Source organism: Entelurus aequoreus, linkage group LG14 (assembly GCF_033978785.1).
Source record: "Entelurus aequoreus isolate RoL-2023_Sb linkage group LG14, RoL_Eaeq_v1.1, whole genome shotgun sequence".
Taxonomy (NCBI): domain Eukaryota; kingdom Metazoa; phylum Chordata; class Actinopteri; order Syngnathiformes; family Syngnathidae; genus Entelurus; species Entelurus aequoreus.
Genome location: NC_084744.1, coordinates 57,670,526 through 57,690,915, shown reverse-complemented (window position 1 = coordinate 57,690,915; position 20,390 = coordinate 57,670,526). Strand labels below are relative to the sequence as shown.

General features: G+C 37.0%; 1 protein-coding gene across 3 annotated transcripts in view; it reads left to right on the top strand.

Moving 5' to 3' along the window:
- Positions 1-20,390, top strand: part of LOC133665107 (vasoactive intestinal polypeptide receptor-like) — a 97,997-nt gene that overhangs the window by 62,258 nt on the left and 15,349 nt on the right. For all 3 annotated transcript variants that reach the window (XM_062070314.1, XM_062070315.1, XM_062070316.1), the window contains 4 exons: positions 14,363-14,516; positions 15,982-16,042; positions 19,296-19,362; positions 19,429-19,520. In XM_062070314.1, the coding sequence (XP_061926298.1) occupies positions 14,363-14,516; positions 15,982-16,042; positions 19,296-19,362; positions 19,429-19,520 (374 nt within the window). The remainder of the gene's footprint in view (positions 1-14,362; positions 14,517-15,981; positions 16,043-19,295; positions 19,363-19,428; positions 19,521-20,390) is intronic.

Here is a 20,390-nt window from a genome sequence, read left to right as displayed (position 1 = left end):
CACATCTTGTCTGTGCATAAATTATTAGATTATCCTTAACAGAGTTACATATATGATAATAAAGTACATAAGGCTGCAGCTAACGATTATTTTTCTATCGATTAATCTATAGATTATTTTTTCGATTAATCGGTTAATCTATAGATTATTTTTTCGATTAATCTATAGATTATTTTTCCTTTTACCGATTATTTTTTTATTCAAAATGAAGATGAAAAAATAAATGTAGGCCCGTTTTTTCAAAAGGCATGGCTTTTATTTACAAAAAAAAGAAGTATGGCCACTCAGTCAACATTGACAACAACATGACTAAATATTCTGTAACAATGTAAACATTTAAAACTTTTAACATTTAACAAAATTAAAAGTAGCTTATTTGCTTTTTAATGTGCAAATATAAAAGTCAACATCCAGTGCAAATCTTAATATTCTGCAATAGTATAAGCATTTCAAAAGTAAAAGTATTGCTTATTTTACTTTAAAATGTGCAAAAATAAAGATAAACATCCAGTACAAAAAAAGTGCAAAACAAAATATTCTGTAACAACAGTGTAAACATTTCAACAAAAGTGAAAGTATTGCTTATTTGCTAAAATGTGCAAAAATAAAGATAAACATCCAATACAAAAAAGTGCCAATCTAAATATTCTGGAGCACTGTAAACATTAAGTATTGCTTTTAAAATGTGCAAAATAAACATCCAGTCCAACACAGTACACAATAACCAATTCTACTCATTCCAGTGAGTGACTAACAGTTGTAATGAAGAAAGGTTAGCATGTGTACATGTTTGGTTCTTTTCTTGTTTACAATATTCCCAGCAGCTGAAAATAGGCGCTCAGAAGGGGTCGATGTGGCTGGAACTGAGAGGTAATTAGCCTTCACCTCAAGCCAGGACTGCGAGTGAGCTGAGCTGCAGTTTATATTTCTAGAAGGTCAACGGGCTCATAGTGATGTTACTAGTAGTTGACTGGGAGGTGTTTATTATCATTTGGGGAGAGTCCACTGCCTGATGCTCACCTGCTAAACACCTATCTGCTCCACGCTGAAGCGCTGACTACATGCGCTCTGAATACACACTGCTGATTGGCTGATAATGCTTCGTGTGTACCAATCAGATGGTTGTGTGGGTGGGACAATGCTGCGTGTGTACCAATCAGGTGGTTGTGTGGGTGGGACAATGCTGCGTGCTGAGACAGAGGCAGAAGAGCGAAGCAGCTTGTTAAGACTTTAGCAGCTAAAGTTAGCTTTAGCTTAGAAACTCGTTCGGTACACCCCCGTGCCGAACCGAAAGCCCCGTACCGAAACGGTTCAATACAAAACACGTACCGTTACACCCCTAGCAGATACAAATGACACATTCATGTTTTTGTGTAATGATGACAACGTATGCTCGCGCGGACGATTGACTAGTTGATGGTTTTCTTTTCAAATGTTCGTTCATAGCCGTTGTGCTGCTATGATAGGCCATTTCCGCTCGACACAGTGTGCATACAACAACATTATTAGGCCGTTTATTGAAATACTCCCACACTTTTGACCACTTTTGGCATGCTTTTCCCCCCTCGCTCGCACCGCTCGCATCGTCTGCTTTGATCGTCTGCTTTGCGGTCCGCCATGACGGTAGTGTGACGTAAATATGCGACGCGTCGACGCACAAAAACGGCGTCGACGTATTTACGTAACCGATGACGTCGACTACGTCGACGCGTCGTTTCAGCCTTAAAAGTACATACTGTACTGTTAAAATGTTGAAGTACCCTTTAAAAAGACGAAGTATATATGTGCAGCTTTCACTTATATGACCCAATGCAAATAACCTTCCCTAGTCATGGTGCAAAAGAAAAAATCCAAACCAAGACATATTGTCAACAAGAAACGGTCACACGTAACACAACCTGCCCACTGAACTTTGTAGATATTATAAAAAACGTCCGTGCACTACAAACAATTCCAAATGATACCCATTTAAAGGCCTACTGAAAGCCACTACTACCGACCCCGCAGTCTGATAGTTTATATATCAATGATGAAATCTTAACATTGCAACACATGCCAATACGGCCGGGTTAACTTATAAAGTGACATTTTAAATTTCCCGGGGAACTTCCGGTTCAAAACGCCTTTGGAGGATGACGTATGCGCGTGACGTCGCGAGGTCCACGGAAGTGTTTGGACCCTTTTGGACACAATACACAGAGCTCTGTTTTCTTCGACAAAATTCCACAGTATTGTGGACATCTGTGTTGGTGAATCTTTTGCAATTTGTTTAATGAACAATGGAGACTGCAAAGAAGAACGTTGTAGGTGGGATCGGTGAATGCGGCTGGCTGTAGCAACACAACAAGGAGGACTTTGTTGGATAGCAGACGCGCTAGCGGTGAACTCACCTTGACTTCCTACGTCTCCGGGCCGCCGACCGCATCGTCGATCGCTGGAACGCAGGTGAGCACGGGTGTTGATGAGCAGATGAGGGCTGGCTGGCGTAGGTGGAGCGCTAATGTTTTTATCATAGCTCTGACGAGGTCCCGTTGTTAAGTTAGCGTCGTCAGCAACAGCATTGCTAGGCTTCGACAGGCGTCGAATACACATTAACCGTGTATTTACATGTCCAGTGTTTGGTTCGGTGTCTCCTGATTAGGGATGATGTTTGATAAGAAATTATCGAGTTCGAGCCTATTATCGAATCCTCTTATCGAACCGATTCCTTATCAATTCTCTTATTGAGTCCAGATAGGTTGTTGTATATGGAAAAAAACACACATTTGGTTTAACAAAAGCTCACTTTTATTATATAAGAAAACAATTTAATCTAATAAATAAATAAATATTGACTGTTACCCCCCTAAAAAAATAAAATAAAATAAATAAATATTGACTGTTGTTACCCAAAGTATATTAAGTGGGATTTTTCAGAAAAACAAATACATACAGTAACACAAAAACAAGCTGTCTCTGTGATCACTATAGGTGTATAAATAATAATATAGTGTTAAATAAAATCAGTCCCTTGGGCACAAAACTGAAAATAATACAGCTCTCCAAAAAGTGCACTTCTGCTGCTGTTTGACACAACTGTTTGTTATGATGCTTTGACATTTTTGCACTTTATTTCTTTATTGAAAGAAAATTCTATGAAGAGAAAAGTTGTTTGCAAATGTGGTTACAATGCTAAAAAATGAAAAGTTAAAGCTAAAAAAAGAAATACACTTTATTGAGTTAACATTATTTCCTTATATGGGGAAAGATGTTATGAGCCAGGGAATATAACAACTACACTACCCAGCATGCAACGGGAGTGACGAGCATGCGCGGTAGCCCCGAAAAGTGTTGTTGCATATCGTCACCCGGCAGCTAAGAATGAGGTCATGAGCACGCTGTGAAAGTAAACGTCAAGAACTCAGCCAACACGCCTCGTCTGCATTATTTATAATTAGACAGACAACACATATACAGTGTGATTTTGTTTTGTTTACAAGGAAAGAAAAACGAAAGTTAAAAAAGGGAGATGTCATATATGTATGTGCTGCGGTTGCTTTAAGAACGTTGTGACAGCTGCCGTAAAGGAGGTGCGTTGCTAGCCTGGTTGCTATGTTTCCGGTTGGTGGTAAAAGTGTTGGTCATGAGTTTGTACCCTGCTCAAATCTCTCAGTAAAGTTATCTATTGGATTATACCTTTTGTTTTGAACTTTATTACACCTTGGAGCGCTTTTTCCCGTCCATTTTTTTCCTGCTTTCGCAATCTGCGCCTAATGACTGAGCTACGTGACGTCATTTCTTGTGATGTTACACGGAGCATTTCTGGTTGGGACGGGATTCGTTCCCAGGGATTCGAATAAAGAACCAACTCTTTTTCTTTACTATAGTTGTCTCGATAAGGGGTACCGGTTCTCAAAAAGGGATTCGAGTCCGAGGACTCTGTTCTTTTCTTATCGAACAACCGGGAAAACCGGTTTCGAGTATCATCCCTACTCCTGATAGTAGTATTGTTGATCTTCTGTCTATCCTTCCAGTCAGGGATTTATTTATTTTGTTTCTATCTGCATTTGAGACAGATGCTATCATGTTAGCTCATGCTAAAGAGCTTCGTCGATGTATTGTCGTGGATATAAAAATCACTGTTAATGTCCATTTCGCGTTCTCGACTCCCATTTTCAAGAGGATATAGTATCCGAGGTGGTTTAATATACAAATCCGTGATCCACAATAGAAAAAGGAGAGAGTGTGGATTCCAATGAGCCAGCTTGTACCTAAGTTACGGTCAGAGCGAAAGAAGATATCTCTTGAACTGCATTCTAGTCCGTCACTCTAACGTTCCTCATCCACGAATCTTTCATCCTCGCTCAAATTAATGGGGTAATCGTCGCTTTCTCGCTCCTAATATCTCTCGCTCCATTGTAAACAACGGGGAATTGTGAGCAGCACTACCGCTTGTGACGTCACGCTACTTCCGGTAGGGGCAAGGTTTTTTTTTATCAGCGAGCAAAAGTTGCGAACTTTATCGTCGATTTTCTCTACTAAATCCTTTCAGCAAAAATATGGCAATATCGCGAAATGATCAAGTATGACACATAGAATGGATCTGCTATTCCCGTTTGAATAAAAAAAAATCATTTCAGTAGGCCTTTAAATCCATTACAAAGCTAGTTACGTCATGACACACTGGAAGCCGTGGAAGGGCGGGGTGTACTGTGTAAAATACATCGGAAAGTTGGCGCCCCCTTTGCCATCTGTGCCCTTAATTATCCTACGTAGCTTTTAAACAAGAAAGAGGTTTAGCACATCAATAACAGTCCTTCGCAGTCTCATTAACGCCATAGAAATGGCCAACTCTCGGACCTTGAACGTCGTATTCGCTTCTTCTCCGACTGTGAATGTCGGCGTTGAAGTTTGCACTCGCGCTGGGTGTTGCAGTGTTTGCCGAGTCCCTTCCACTCCTCAAAGAACATTCCCCTTTCATTTGTTCAGCAGGATGTTGTGAGAGTTCCTGTTTGCTGAACGACAAAGGCCTTTGTCAATAAATCACACTCGCTGCTGTTGTGGATTTTTTTTCATTTTTTTTTCATCGTCCCGTCTCGGCATTACGGTCATAACGACTAAACGTGCAGTAAGTTGAGGTGGGGAGTGTTTGTCCTTATTTATGACGGAGCAAGTTAGCATTGTCAGGTGTGGAATATATTGCTTTATTACCTGAGTGGATTAGATTAAATTAGCACATTTTGACTTAACCATAGGGCACATTTTTGGGCCGCGGGCACCCCTTAGAGCAGACCTGGGCAAATGAAGGCCCGTTAAGCTTTTCAATCTGGCCCGCCGGACATTCCCAAATATTTATTTAGATGTTTAAGATGGAAAGTGTAGCTGCCATTATGATGTGCACTCATCTTTTCTAATGACCGTAAGTCTTCAACTACACTAAGTCTTTCAATGCTTGGAATCTGCACTTTTGCATGATATATTAGTTACTATGGTAATCTAGTTAGTTACTATGGTAATGTAAGTCACAGCAGCTCAGACGAGGCACCAAGCAGTGTGGGCGGGGAGCGTTTCCACAGAGTGTTCATAGTTCGCTGTGTTTGTTGCATTTTTGTTGATTGTAAAACATGTGGATGGAGAGGGGGCGCGACGTTCATATGTTGTCAATATTCAGTGTTTTACCGTTTGTAGTTAATATTGTAAATCCCACGTTCTTTATTTCCATGTACATTCTGGGTGTCTCATCCAGTAAAAAAAATGTAAATTCCATTCCGTTTTTTCAGGCGGTCTGTCATAACGTTTTTAGCATTCAATCAGACATTAATATTAATATATTTTATTTGTAAAAAGCACTTTACATTGAGCAAACCACCTCAAAGTGCTAGTGTATTAAAAAAAAAAAAATTAAATGATAATAAAAATAAAATAAAAAATCTAGAGCAGCTTAATAGCTAGAACTAGTGTGCATATATCTAAAAAAGAAGGGTTTTTAAGCCTTTTTTAAAAGCATCCACAGTCTGTGGTGCCCTCAGGTGGTCAGGGAGAGCGTTCCGCAGACTGGGAGCGGCGGAGCAGAAAGCCCCTCACATTATTGTGAGTTTTTGTATTAGTGTTCCTAAAAATAGATATACCGGCCCCCAAACACATTTCTTTCTCTAGATTTGGCCCCCTGAGTCGAAATAATTGCCCGGGCCTGCCCTAGAGGGCCGCCTAAAAATTGATTGGGTGTATGGGTCGCATCGGTACTCAGTTGCAATACACTTTTCCACCACTTGTGGCAGTAATGACAGTATCAAACAAGCAGATGATGTCTGGAGCTAAAGTGATAGAAAAGTTTGCATATGACAGAGGAGTGAAAGTTGTTGAAAATGTGGCGACAATACGCCCTGATTAAAAAAAAAAAATCTACCCCTTATTTATGTTTAAGTTCTTGTTACCTTTTACTCCGAGGTAAGCTATTTTTTTTATTACAAAACATTAATAAAACATTCAAATATCAGAGAACGCCCTAAAAAAAAATCGCAAGTCCAGGAAGTGATGTCCCAGCAGGCACAAGACGTTGATACAACGTTGATTATACGTACATGTCCTTTAAAACGGACTTTGAAACAATGTTGCAAAATAGTTGTATTTGTACATTGAGACAACGTTGGTGTCTAACGTTGTTGGTTGGGAAATGACCAAATTTCAATGACCAAATCAACGTCAGAACCCAACATTGATTAAATGTCGTCAAAAAGCATGTTGTTTCAACGTTGTATTTGTGTTGTAGAATATTGGTTGGAGGATGACCAGAATTCAATGGTCAAATCAATGTGTCAAAGCCTGACATTGACTAAACGTCGTCAAAAAGCATGTTGTTTCAACATTGTGTTCAGTGTTTCCCAAAAACTGCCAAGATACCTGTGGCGGTGGGGGCGTGGCTATGGGCGTGGTCATCATGACATTGAGTAATTTGCATAATTTACTACAATGATATGATTTTCTCTAAAAAGGCTCAAAAAATGTATACTTACTAATTAATAATAACAGTTTTGTTTTAAACGTCCATCCATCCATTCATCCATTTTACAATATAATTACAACACTTTATGTACATATTTATATACAGATTTGAACAATAAGTTATTCACTGAAATATATTTATTAATTGTGGTTCTTACAAAAAATGTATCTTATAAAATATAAAAGCTAAAATGTCTCTTAAAGCTCTGCCCCTTTAATTAGTGCATACTAAATAATTTAACTTTAGCCTACTACTACAACCATATTATTTACCAGCAACATAAAGTGAAACAGAGGCAGAGGTGTCCTGCCACAGTCAGTAACAAATAAACAGAAAACAGTAGTGGTCAAATACAAATAAGGCAACAAGAGAAGTATCCTACACTTCTCTTTTGTAAAGTAAATCTGAACAGCCGATATGGGCATCTACATTAACTATATGATTTGCCTGAGAAGCTGGACAGGACAAAAAAAATAAAATGTTTTTTTTTTTTTTAATTTTTGGCGGACGTAATTCTTTTGTGGCGGGCCGCCACAAATAAATGAATGTGTGGGAAACACTGGTGTTTGTGTTGTAGAATATTGGTTGGGAAACGACCAAAATTCAATGGTCAAATCAACGTCAGAACCCAACATTGATTAAACGTCGTCAAAAAGCATGTTGTTTCAACGTTGTATTTGTGTTGTATTTGTTGGGAAATGACCAAAATTCAATGGTTAAATCAACGTCAGAACCCAACATTGATTAAATGTCGTCAAAAAGCATGTTGTTTCAATGTTGTATTTGTGTTGTAGAATATTGGTTGGAAAAAGACCAAAATTCAATGGTCAAATCAACGTCACGACCTGACATTGATTAATTGTCGTCAAAAAGCATGTTATTTCAATGTTGTATTTGTGTTGTATTGGTTGGAAAATGACCAAACTTCAATGGTCAAATTAACGTCAGAACCTGACATTGACTAAACGTCATCAAAAAGCATGTTGTTTCAATGTTGTATTTGTGTTGTATTGGTTAGAAAATGACCAAATTTCAATGGTCAAATCAACGTCACAACCTGACATTGATTAAAAGTCGTCAAAAAGCATGTTGTTTCAATGTTGTATTTGTGTTGTGTTGGTTAGAAAATGACCAAAGTTCAATGGTCAAATCAACGTCAGAACCCAACATTGATTAAACGTGGTCAAAAAGCATGTTGTTTCAACGTATTTGTGTTGTAGAATATTGGTTGGGAAATGACCAAATTTCAATGGTCAAATCAACGTCACAACCTGACATTGAACAAACGTCGTCAAAAAGCATGTTGTTTCAACGTTGTATTTGTGTTGTAGAATATTGGTTAGAAAATGACCAAATGTCAATGGTCAAATCAACGTCACAACCTGACATTGATTAAACGTCGTCAAAAAGCATGTTGTTTCAACATATTTGTGTTGTAGAATATTGGTTGGGAAATGACCAAATTTCAATGGTCAAATCAACGTCACAACCTGACATTGATTAAACGTCGTCAAAAAGCATGTTGTTTCAACATATTTGTGTTGTAGAATATTGGTTGGGAAATGACCAAATTTCAATGGTCAAATCAACGTCACAACCTGACATTGAACAAACGTCGTCAAAAAGCATGTTGTTTCAACGTTGTATTTGTGTTGTAGAATATTGGTTGGAAAATGACCAAATGTCAATGGTCAAATCAACGTCAGAACCTGATATTGTTTCAACGTTGTATTTGTGTTGTAGAATATTGGTTAGAAAATGACCAAATTTCAATGGTCAAATCAACGTCACAACCTGACATTGATTAAACGTCGTCAAAAAGCATGTTGTTTCAACGTTGTATTTGTGTTGTAGAAAATTGGTTGGGAAATGACCAAATTTCAACGGTCAAATCAACGCCACAACCTGACATTGATTAAACGTCGTCAAAAAGCATGTTGTTTCAACGTTGTATTTGTGTTGTAGAATATTGGTTAGAAAATGACCAAATGTCAATGGTCAAATCAACGTCACAAACTGACATTGAAAAAATGGCGTCAAAAAGCATGTTGTTTCAACGTTGTATTTGTGTTGTAGAATATTGGTTGAAAAATGACCAAATTTCAACGGTCAAATCAACGTCACAACCTGACATTGTGACTAAACGTCGTCAAAAAGCATGTTGTTTCAATGTTGTATTTGTGTTGTATTGGTTAGAAAATGACCAAATTTCAATGGTCAAATCAACGCCACAACCTGACATTGATTAAAAGTCGTCAAAAAGCATGTTGTTTCAACGTTGTGTTTGTGTTGTAGAATATTGGTTGGAAAATGACCAAATTTCAATGGTCAAATCCACGTCACAACCTGACATTGAATAAACGCTGTCAAAAAGCATGTTATTTCAACGTTGTATTTGTGTTGTATTGGTTGGAAAATGACCAAAATTCAATGGTCAAATCAACGTCAGAACCTGACATTGACTAAACGTCGTCAAAAAGCATGTTGTTTCAACGTTGTATTTGTGTTGTAGAATATTGGTTGGCGAAATGACCAAAGTTCAATGGTCAAATCAACGTCAGAACCCAACATTGATTAAACGTGGTCAAAAAGCATGTTGTTTCAACGTTGTATTTGTGTTGTAGAATATTGGTTTGGAAATTACCAAAATTCAACGGCCAAATCAACATCACAAACTAACATTGAATAAACATCTTTAAAAAGCATGTTGTTTCAGCGTTGTATTTGTGTTGTAGAATATTAGTTGGGTAATGACCAAAAGTCAACGGTCAAATCAACGTCACAACCTGACATTGAACAAACGTCATCAAAAAGCACGTTGTTTCAACGTTAGGTTTGAGTTGCTCCACGTCAGAACCTAATTCAACAAGTTCTCAACGTTGTTTTCATGCCTCGAGCCTGCTGGGGAAGTCTTCCTGTCTTCCTGACTAGCGCAAAAATGATAACTAAAGTCGTGAAGCTGTATTTTCATTTGCCCTTAAGTTTTAGTTTAGTTTCTTTAAGAAACATATTCTTAATATTGATTTTGATTAAGTTTGAATATATATATATATATATATATATATATATATATATATATATATATATATATATATATATATATATATATATATATATATATATATATATATATATATATATATATATATTAGCCCTTTGTATGTCAATTTTTTTTAAATGTATTTGTTTAGTATTTATCTTTTTAGTCAGCCTGACCTAAGCCTCAGTAATATTGTTTGTGATGAACTCATGCTTTTATATCATTTGACAATGTTTATCATGTTAAACTGTAAGTAGGTTACATATAATTATTAAATGTGATTAAAATCAAGAGTAGGATTTCTAAATCAGTTTTAATATTTGAGTGGGGCCCGGGGCCCCCCCAAGGTCCAAAAGTTTAAAAAGCCCGAGATTAGCAGGTTATAAATCACCTTCTCTGCTATCCTGAATGACTTGTTACATATGCACAGAAGAGTGACCCAAACACAGCTGTTCCATTTGTTGACATTCTACTAAAACTAACAAGTAGTCACCAACATATTAAACAAAAAGTACAAAAGTAACTACAGGAAATTCAAAGTGAGATAATAGGAGGTTAGGGCATGTATGAAATTATGAATTCATGCAAGAAGTTGGGTTACATATCCTGATGGTGTTATGTTACACGCCTTACAAAGGGCAAAGGTTTGATTCGCGGCCAGTGTTGTGTCAGGAAGTGCATTCGGTGTAAACAAAAAAAAAATCCATAATTATTCATGCGATTTATTTGCATTATTAATCACTATGCAAGACAAGAGCACATTGGTTTTGATTGACTGATTGATTATATTATTCACATGTAAATATTGCTGTATAATAGACTGTATTTATATTATTCACATGTGAATAATGCTGTATAATAGACTGTATTTATATTATTCACATGTGAATAATGCTGTGTAATAGACTGTATTTGTTATTCACATGTGAATAATGCTGTATAATAGACTGTATTTATATTATTCACATGTGAATAATGCTGTATAATAGACTGTATTTATATTATTCACATGTGAATAATGCTGTATAATAGACTGTATTTAAATTATTCACATGTGAATAACCAACTTTATTCTGTCACCATTTCAGTCAGGTTTTCGCAGAAATCACAGTACTGTTACTGCTGCTATGAAGTTTATAAATGATTTAACTGAAGCTCTTGACAAGAAGCAGTGCTGTCTGTCCCTCTTTATTGACTTTTCAAAGGCATTTGATACTGTTGATCATGTCATTTTAATCAAACGTCTTTCAGCTATTGGTTTTTCTCAGCAAGCAGTTGGATGGTTTGCAAATTACCTCACAAGTAGAACTCAGGCTGTTCAGATAGAAGGTTCCTCCTCGGACGTACTGCAAGTGAAAAAGGGTGTCCCTCAAGGTTCTGTGTTGGGCCCATTATTATTCACTATTTACATAAATAATCTTGGACAGAATATTCCGAACTCAACTTTCCATTTCTATGCTGATGATACTGTCATATACTGTACGGCACCCACTCCTGCTGAGGCCTTTTAATATCTACAACATGCATTTGACAGAGTACAAGAACAACTTTGCTATCTTCAACTGGTTTTAAATGCAGAGAAAACAAAGTGTATGTTCTTTACCACATCAAAAACTGTAAGATCAGCACTGTGTGAGAACATTTTAACAAGAAATGGGCAACAAATTATGTTAGTATGTGCTTTTAAATATTTAGGATTTTTAATTGATGACCACTTGAGTTTTAAGGAGCACATTCAGTATGTTGTAAAAAAACTGAAACTTTTACTGGGATTTTATTATAGAAACAAGTCTTGCTTTTCTTTTACTGTGAAACAGAAATTGGTGGAAACAACCTTCTTACCTGTTATTGACTATGGAGATGTGTTGTACATGAATGCTACTGCTGGTTGTCTCCACAAGCTGGATAGTGTGTACCACGGTGCACTGAGATTTATCACCAACTGCGCTCCCCTTACTCACCATTGCGTATTATACTCAATGGTTAACTGGACATCTTTAAGTGCTCGACGCCTCAATCATTGGTATGTTTTCATCTACAAAACCATTCTGGGTATCACTCCATCTTATCTGTCTTGTCTTTTAACAAAGAAACAAGGAAGTCACAATCTTCGTTCAATGAATGTTCTGCAATTTGTCGTACCCAAAGTAAGAACTGAACTGGGCAAGAAAGCATTTAGGTTTTCAGCAGCGAAGGCTTGGAATAACCTACAATCGAATATTAAACTTCAAACCCTTGTTACGTTGAATGAGTTTAAAGCTTCTGTGAAAGGACTGCAGTCTACCTTGTCTGTATGCACATGTGTTATGTGAGCAAGTTTTAATGTCGTAAATGTGATGTTTTATGTATTTGTTTACTGTTTTTAATGTAACCTTGCTGCTGCCCTCTTGGCCAGGTCTCCCTTGGAAAAGAGATCTTTGATGTCAATGGGATTTTACCTGGTTAAATAAAGGCTAATAAATAAATAAATGAATAAAATAATGCTGTATAATAGACTGCATTTATATTATTCACATGTGAATAATGCTGTATAATAGACTGCATTTATATTATTCACATGTGAATAATGCTGTATAATAGACTGTATTTATATTATTCACATGTGAATAATGCTGTATAATAGACTGTATTTATATTATTCACATGTGAATAATGCTGTATAATAGACTGTATTTATATTATTCACATGTGAATAATGCTGCATAATAGATTGTATTTATATCATTCACATGTGCATAATGCTGTATAATAGACTATTTATATTATTCACATGTGAAAAATGCTGTATAATAGACTGTATTTATATTATTCACATGTGAATAATGCTCCATAATCAATTTTATTTATATTATTCACATGTGAATAATGCTGTATAATAGACTGTATTTATGTTATTCGCATGTGAATAATGCTGTATAATAGACTGTATTTATATTATTCACATGTGAATAATGCTGTATAATAGACTGTATTTGTTATTCGCATGTGAATAATGCTGTATAATAGACTGTATTTATATTATTCACATGTGAATAATGCTGTATAATAGACTGTATTTATATTATTCACATGTGAATAATGCTGTATAATAGACTGTATTTATATTATTCACATGTGAATAATGCTGCATAATAGATTGTATTTATATCATTCACATGTGCATAATGCTGTATAATAGACTATTTATATTATTCACATGTGAAAAATGCTGTATAATAGACTGTATTTATATTATTCACATGTGAATAATGCTCCATAATCAATTTTATTTATATTATTCACATGTGAATAATGCTGTATAATAGACTGTATTTATGTTATTTGCATGTGAATAATGCTGTATAATAGACTGTATTTATATTATTCGCATGTGAATAATGCTGTATAATAGACTATTTATGTTATTCGCATGTGAATAATGCTGTATAATAGACTGTATTTATATTATTCACATGTGAATAATGCTGTATAATAGACTGTATTTATATTATTCACATGTGAATAATGCTGCATAATAGATTGTATTTATATTATTCACATGTGCATAATGCTGTATAATAGACTATTTATATTATTCCCATGTGAATAATGCTGTATAATAGACTGTATTTATATTATTCACATGTGAATAATGCTGTATAATAAATTTTATTTATATTATTCACATGTGAATAATGCTGTATAATAGACTGTATTTATGTTATTCGCATGTGAATAATGCTGTATAATAGATTGTATTTATATTATTCACATGTGAATAATGCTGTATACTAGACTGTAATTATATTATTCATATGTGAATAATGCTGTATAATAGACTGTATTTATATTATTCACATGTGAATAATGCTGTATACTAGACTGTAATTATATTATTCACATGTGAATAATGCTGTATAATAGACTGTATTTATATTATTCACATGTGAATAATGCTGTATAATAGACTGCATTTATATTATTCACATGTGAATAATGCTGTATAATAGATTGTATTTATATTATTCACATGTGAATAATGCTGTATAATAAATTATATTTATATTATTCACATGTGAATAATGCTGTGTATTAAATTGTATTTATATTATTCACATGTGAATAATGCTGTATAATAGACTGTATTTATATTATTCACATGTGAATAATGCTGTATAATGGACTGTATTTATATTGTAACAAAACTTCATGAATGTTTTTTGTGACCAGCAAGTATGTGCTCCAATCACTCTATCACAAAAAAATAAGAGTTGTATAAATTTTTGGAAACTCAAGACATTATGTTCTTTACAAGTGTATGTAAACTTTTGACCAGGACTGTATGTGTCTGTCACTTTAAGGTGGGCTGCAAGGCGGTAGTTGTCTTCTTCCAGTACGGCATCATGGCCAGTCACTTCTGGCTGCTGGTGGAAGGCCTGTACCTCCACGCTCTCCTAGCGGTCTCCTTCTTCTCCGAGAGGAAGTACTTCTGGTGGTACATCCTGATTGGCTGGGGTAAGGTGCACGCGGCCGCGTCACGGCATACTCAGTCTCTCAGGACATGCACATACTGTACCGATTGCTTTCCGGTCAAAACACGGAGAATTCATTTAGTTGATTAAAAGGAGAACGCGTTCCCGTCTAGCGTCCATATGGACGAGCTACCTGTGGGCCGATCCTCGCTGTTGATAACAAACCATTTAACTTCCACGAGCATAGCAGACACAACAATCATGAATACTCATTAAATCTCAGCATGCAGTTGGGATGCGAGGAATAAATGTAGGCTCTCTCATTGGCAGCTGATGCTTTTCACTTTGATTTGTTGTTCAGCTACATTTCATGTACTTTTTCTCACATGTTACCTTACAGCCTTATTCCAAAATGTGATGAATTCATTTTTGTCCTCAAAATTCCACACAAAATACCCCATAATGACAATTTGAACAAGAAATTACATGTACCGTATTTTACGGACTATAATGAGCACTTGAAATCCTTTTTTTTCCTCAAAACTCGACGGTGCACCTAATGTACTTAAGTCTGGTTTTCCTTACCGACCTCAAAGCTATTTTATTTGGTACATGGTGTAATGATAAGTGTGACCAGTAAATGGCAGTCAAACATAAGAGATAAGTGTAAAGTTAAAGTACCAATGATTGTCACACACACACGAGGTGTGGCGAAATTATTCCCTGCATTTGACCCATCACCCTTGATCACCCCCTGGGAGGTGAGGGGAGCAGTGAGCAGCAGCGGTGGCTGCGCCCGGGAATAATTTTTGGTGATTTAACCCCCAATTCCAACCCCTGATGCTGAGTGCCAAGCAGGGAGGTAATGGCTCCCATTTTTATAGTCTTTGGTATGACTCGGCCGGGGTTTGAACTCACAACCTACCCATCTCTGGGCGGACACACTAACCACAAGGCCACTTTCAATATATGAAAGAAACAGAACACCTTCATGTCGCTTCCCATCCCACACGGTGGAGTTTTACAAGCCTTTTGATTGGTAGGATCAACGACAGCTTTTGTCCGCTCGCCGGGAACTCATCGAAACACAAAGTTTTGTGATAACTTGGATACAATTATTCTGACACAAGAAAGTGTTTCCCCATTTAGAAAAATAAATAAATAATATGACTCCTTTAATGCGCCTTATAATCCGCTGTGCTTAATATATAGACCATTCATCGGCAGTGCGCCTTATACTCCGGTGCGCCCTATGGTCCGGAAAATACGATAGTACTCACAGCTCAAAAGTGAGATCAGGTGCATCCTGTTTCAACTGATCATCCTTTAATGTAAGAAGCGAACGGGGTATTGTGTGTGGAATTTTGAAGACAAATGATGTGGCAAGTCTGCCAACATGTTTAAGCGTATCCAAAGGGCGAGATTTCATTCCGTCTTCGCAAAGCACGTCAAACTCCTTTGGGTATGCGCATGGTGGTTATTATTATCTTCATGTTTGTCATTCACAGGCGCTCCAACCATCTTTATTTCAGCATGGGCGATCACAAAGGCTTATGTAAATGATATTGGGTGAGAATAATCTTCTTTTGAATTGTGTTGCTTGTCACTGTTTGTGGGGCGGCTGGTATCAGAGGGAGTCCATCTGAACGCTGGAACGCATCTTTTTACTGATAAAAATCCTTCCGACTGTTAGTGGTGGGATACATAATACATACATACATACATACATACATAATGAACAGTCACTCGCTAAAGTATTTTTTAAGTCTGGTTTAATCATCTTCAAAGCTAAACAGGACATAAACATCCTTAAGATTTTAGAGGGTGTAAAAACATTTTGGATTCACAGTTCTATTGGAATTGCTTTGTTTATTATTAATATTATTTTATACAGTCGTGGTCAAAAGTGTACATACACTTGTAAAGAACATAATGTCATGGCTGTCTTGAGTTTCCAATCATTTCTACAACTCCTATTTTTGTTGTGATAGAGTGATTGGAGCACATACTTGTTGGTCACAAAAAAACATTCATGAAGTTTGGTTCTTTTATGAATTTATTATGGGTCTACTGAAAATGTGACTTGGTCAAAAGTATACATACAGCAATGTTAATATTTGCTTACATGTCCCTTGGACTAACGTGTTACTTTCGGCGGTAAATAGTAATCTAACGCGTTATTTTTTATATTCAGTAACTCAGTTACCGTTACTACATGATGCGTTACTGCGTTATTTTACGTTATTTTTTATGTAGTATCGGCTAGAAACTGAGAAGATCTGAGTGTTTTTTATTGGAGCGCTGCGGAAGAGGCGACAAGGAAAAGGCGCGTGTGTGTGTGTGTGTGTGTGTGTGTGTGTGGGAAGGGGCGTGTCTGCGTTTACTAACAAGACATGGCGAACACCGAAGCAGAGTTTCTTAACATGGAGATATTCTCACTACTTTTCTTTTGTCGACCACAAAGAAAAAAACATTTTAGTTAAATGTAAGTTGTGTCTTGGATCAAAGATCCCATCCTAGCAATTCAAATCTGCTGAAACAGCTACAAAAGCAACATGCTTCGACGAAGCCAGTAAAGAGAGACACACTTCACCTCCTAAGCAACAGCGGCTGGATTTCTGCTGGGTCAAAAGTATACATACAGCAATGTTAATATTTGCTTACATGTCCCTTGGCAAGTTTCACTGCAATAAGGCGCTTTTGGTAGCCATCCACAAGCTTCTGCTTGTATTTTTGACCACTCCTCTTGACAAAATCGGTGCAGTTCAGCTAAATTTGTTGCTTTTCTGACATGGACTTGTTTCTTCAGCATTGTCCACACCTTTAAGTCAGGACTTTGGGAAGGCCATTCTAAAACCTTCATTCTCGCCTGATTTAGACATTCCTTTACCACTTTTGAGGTGTGTTTGGGGTCATTGTCCTGTTGGAACACCCAACTGCGCCCAAGACCCAACCTCCGGGCTGATGATTTAGGTTGTCCTGAAGAATTTGGAGGTAATCCTCCTTTTTCATTGACCCATTTAAAGCACCAGTTCCATTGACAGCAAAACAGGCCCAGAGCATAATACTACCACCACCATGCTTGACGGTAGGGATGGTGTTCCTGGGATTAAAGGCCTCACCTTTTCTCCTCCAAACATATTGCTGGGTATTGTGGCCAAACCAGCTCAATTTTTGTTTCATCTGACATCACATGGACAAAGATAAGACCTTCTGGAGCCCATATTATTATTGCTCATACTTCAAACGTTATTATTCTTGTTCCGCACATTTCTCTTACACGTAATACGAGACCAACCAAGCCAATGAACCCCCACATATGTTATACCATCGGAAAGGTCTCACTCGCGCCTACGGCGGTACTTTAAATTGGGAACATTTCGTGTTACCATGGCGACGCTATTCACGTATAAACCAAATAATTGGGCCAATTGAATGGGTACACTCATTTTAATGGACGATTAAAGGCCTACTGAAAGCCACTACTACCGACCACGCAGTCTGATAGTTTATATATCAATGATGAAATCTTAACATTGCAACACATGCCAATACGGCCGGGTTAACTTATAAAGTGCCATTTTAAATTTCCCGCCACACTTCCGGTTGAAAACGTCTACATATGATGACGTATGCGCGTGACGTCAATCGTTGAAACGGAAGTATTGGTACCCCATTGAATACATATAGTATTGTTGATTTTCTGTCTATCCTTCCAGTCAGGGGTTTATTTTTTTTGTTTCTATCTGCAGTTAAGCCCGATGCTATCATGTTAGCTCCGTAGCTAAAGAGCTTCGCCGATGTATTGTCGTGGAGATAAAAGTCACTGTGAATGTCCATTTCGCGTTCTCGACTCTCATTTTCAAGAGGATATAGTATCCGAGGTGGTTTAAAATACAAATCTGTGATCCACAATAGAAAAAGGAGAGAGTGTGGAATCCAATGAGCTAGCTTGTACCTAAGTTACGATCAGAGCGAAAAAAGATATGTCTTTCACTGCATTCTAGTCCTTCACTCTAACGTTTCCTCATCCACAAATCTTTCATCCTCGCTCAAATTAATGGGGTAATCGTCGCTTTCTCGGTCCGAATAGCTCTAGCTGCATTGAAAACAATAGGAAAATGTGAGGAACCTTTCAACTGACTACGTCACGCTACTTCCGGTACAGGCAAGGCTTTTTTATCAGATACCAAAAGTTGCGATCTTTATCGTCGATGTTCTCTACTAAATCCTTTCAGCAAAAATATGGCAATATCGCGAAATGATCAAGTATGACACATAGAATGGATCTGCTATCCCCGTTTCAATAAAAAAAAAATTATTTCAGTAGGCCTTTATTCTGAGACAAACGCCAAAAAGACAAGATTACCTCCTCTTGTAGCTCAGCTATTCTTTTTTGTAGCTCGGTGCTAAACGTCTCATTTTCTTCGTACAGTTGTCTACTTTTACCCTGGCAAAAAAGTTTTGACGTCCAAAAGTTTGGTTTTGGCTGGATGGCCATCGGAGCCATACCCCTTTGAGTCATATGACTTGATTGACTGTTATCATACTATCTTTAGCACACATGCTAAGTTTTAGCATGTTTATGTTACCATGCTACTGTTTAAGGCTAGCTCTGTGGCTCTTTTTGTACAGTTACACCTAAAACTCACAGATTCAGACACCTAATAAGTACGGCGGCTTCCCGCGACCCCCCGGCCCGAGGTCCAGGGCACAGATAGCAGGCCCATCAACATTTCCGCGGGAATTTTCTAGTTATTTTTACTAATATTGGCATGATTAGCAATACCTTAGTGACTGACTATGATGTTTCTTCTGGCAGGTGCTGGGATATCATTGATGACAAGCTCTGGTGGATCATCAAAACGCCCATTTTAGTAACCATACTTGTGAGTGACTCTAAACAATGCAATTATTTGTACAGTTCATATTCCATTTTACTACTCTCTCTGCAGGTCAACTTTATTCTCTTCATGTGCATCATCAGGATTTTACGACAGAAGATGAATTGCCCCGACATTGGAAGGAGGGAATCGAATCAGTACTCGTAAGTTTTTTTTAGTGCAAGTCGAGCGTCAACTAGGGCACACTTTATTATTATTCCAATTATGATCGTACTCCATGATTATATGTTAACATCCTATCATTGTTTTATTTTGTTTATTTGTTCCACCTCAATTCAGCTCCTATATCATTTTGCAATCGGATTTTTGTACGGTTGTTGTCAGGTTCAAACACTGATGACATCTATTAAACAAGACAAGAAGCAAGGAATTAAACAGAGACAGAATTAAATTTGGCTCAATGAGGAGAAACGCGTACACCTGTACCCTTGTACAGTGTCACCACGCTCTGACGAAAGATTGTATTTTATTTGGACTTTCCCTGATTACATGGCAACAGCTGTTTCTAAGGGAGGGGGGTCATAAACAGCCATCGCCTTTGATTACAACACAGTTCAAAGAAAAGGTCGGTTCAAAGAAAAGGTCGTAAACAGCCGTTGCACTCGGTCACAGAACAGTTCAAAGAAAAGGTGCCTGGAGGGGAGTCAGGCCCTACTTCCTCTCCGCTTTGTTATAACGATAACTTAGATACAATTATTCTGACAGTTGTATAGTCCTCACTGTACCTTTTCATCACATGACACTTATACACACACACACACATTCTTGTATTTCTTACCTTCTTGAGACCCCCGAAAAATGCCTACCTCTTGAAGACCACCCTTTATAGATATATAAAGATTTGTATTTACAACATTAATGATATATACATACTTTTGCAAATATAAAAAAGGTAAGCTTTTAGTTTAGTTTTGTTTTTTTGAATTTTTTGTTTGTAATTGGTTTTTAATCTTCAATATTTACTCCAAGTTATTACAGTATGTCCCTGTATACATATTTATTTATTGTTTGAA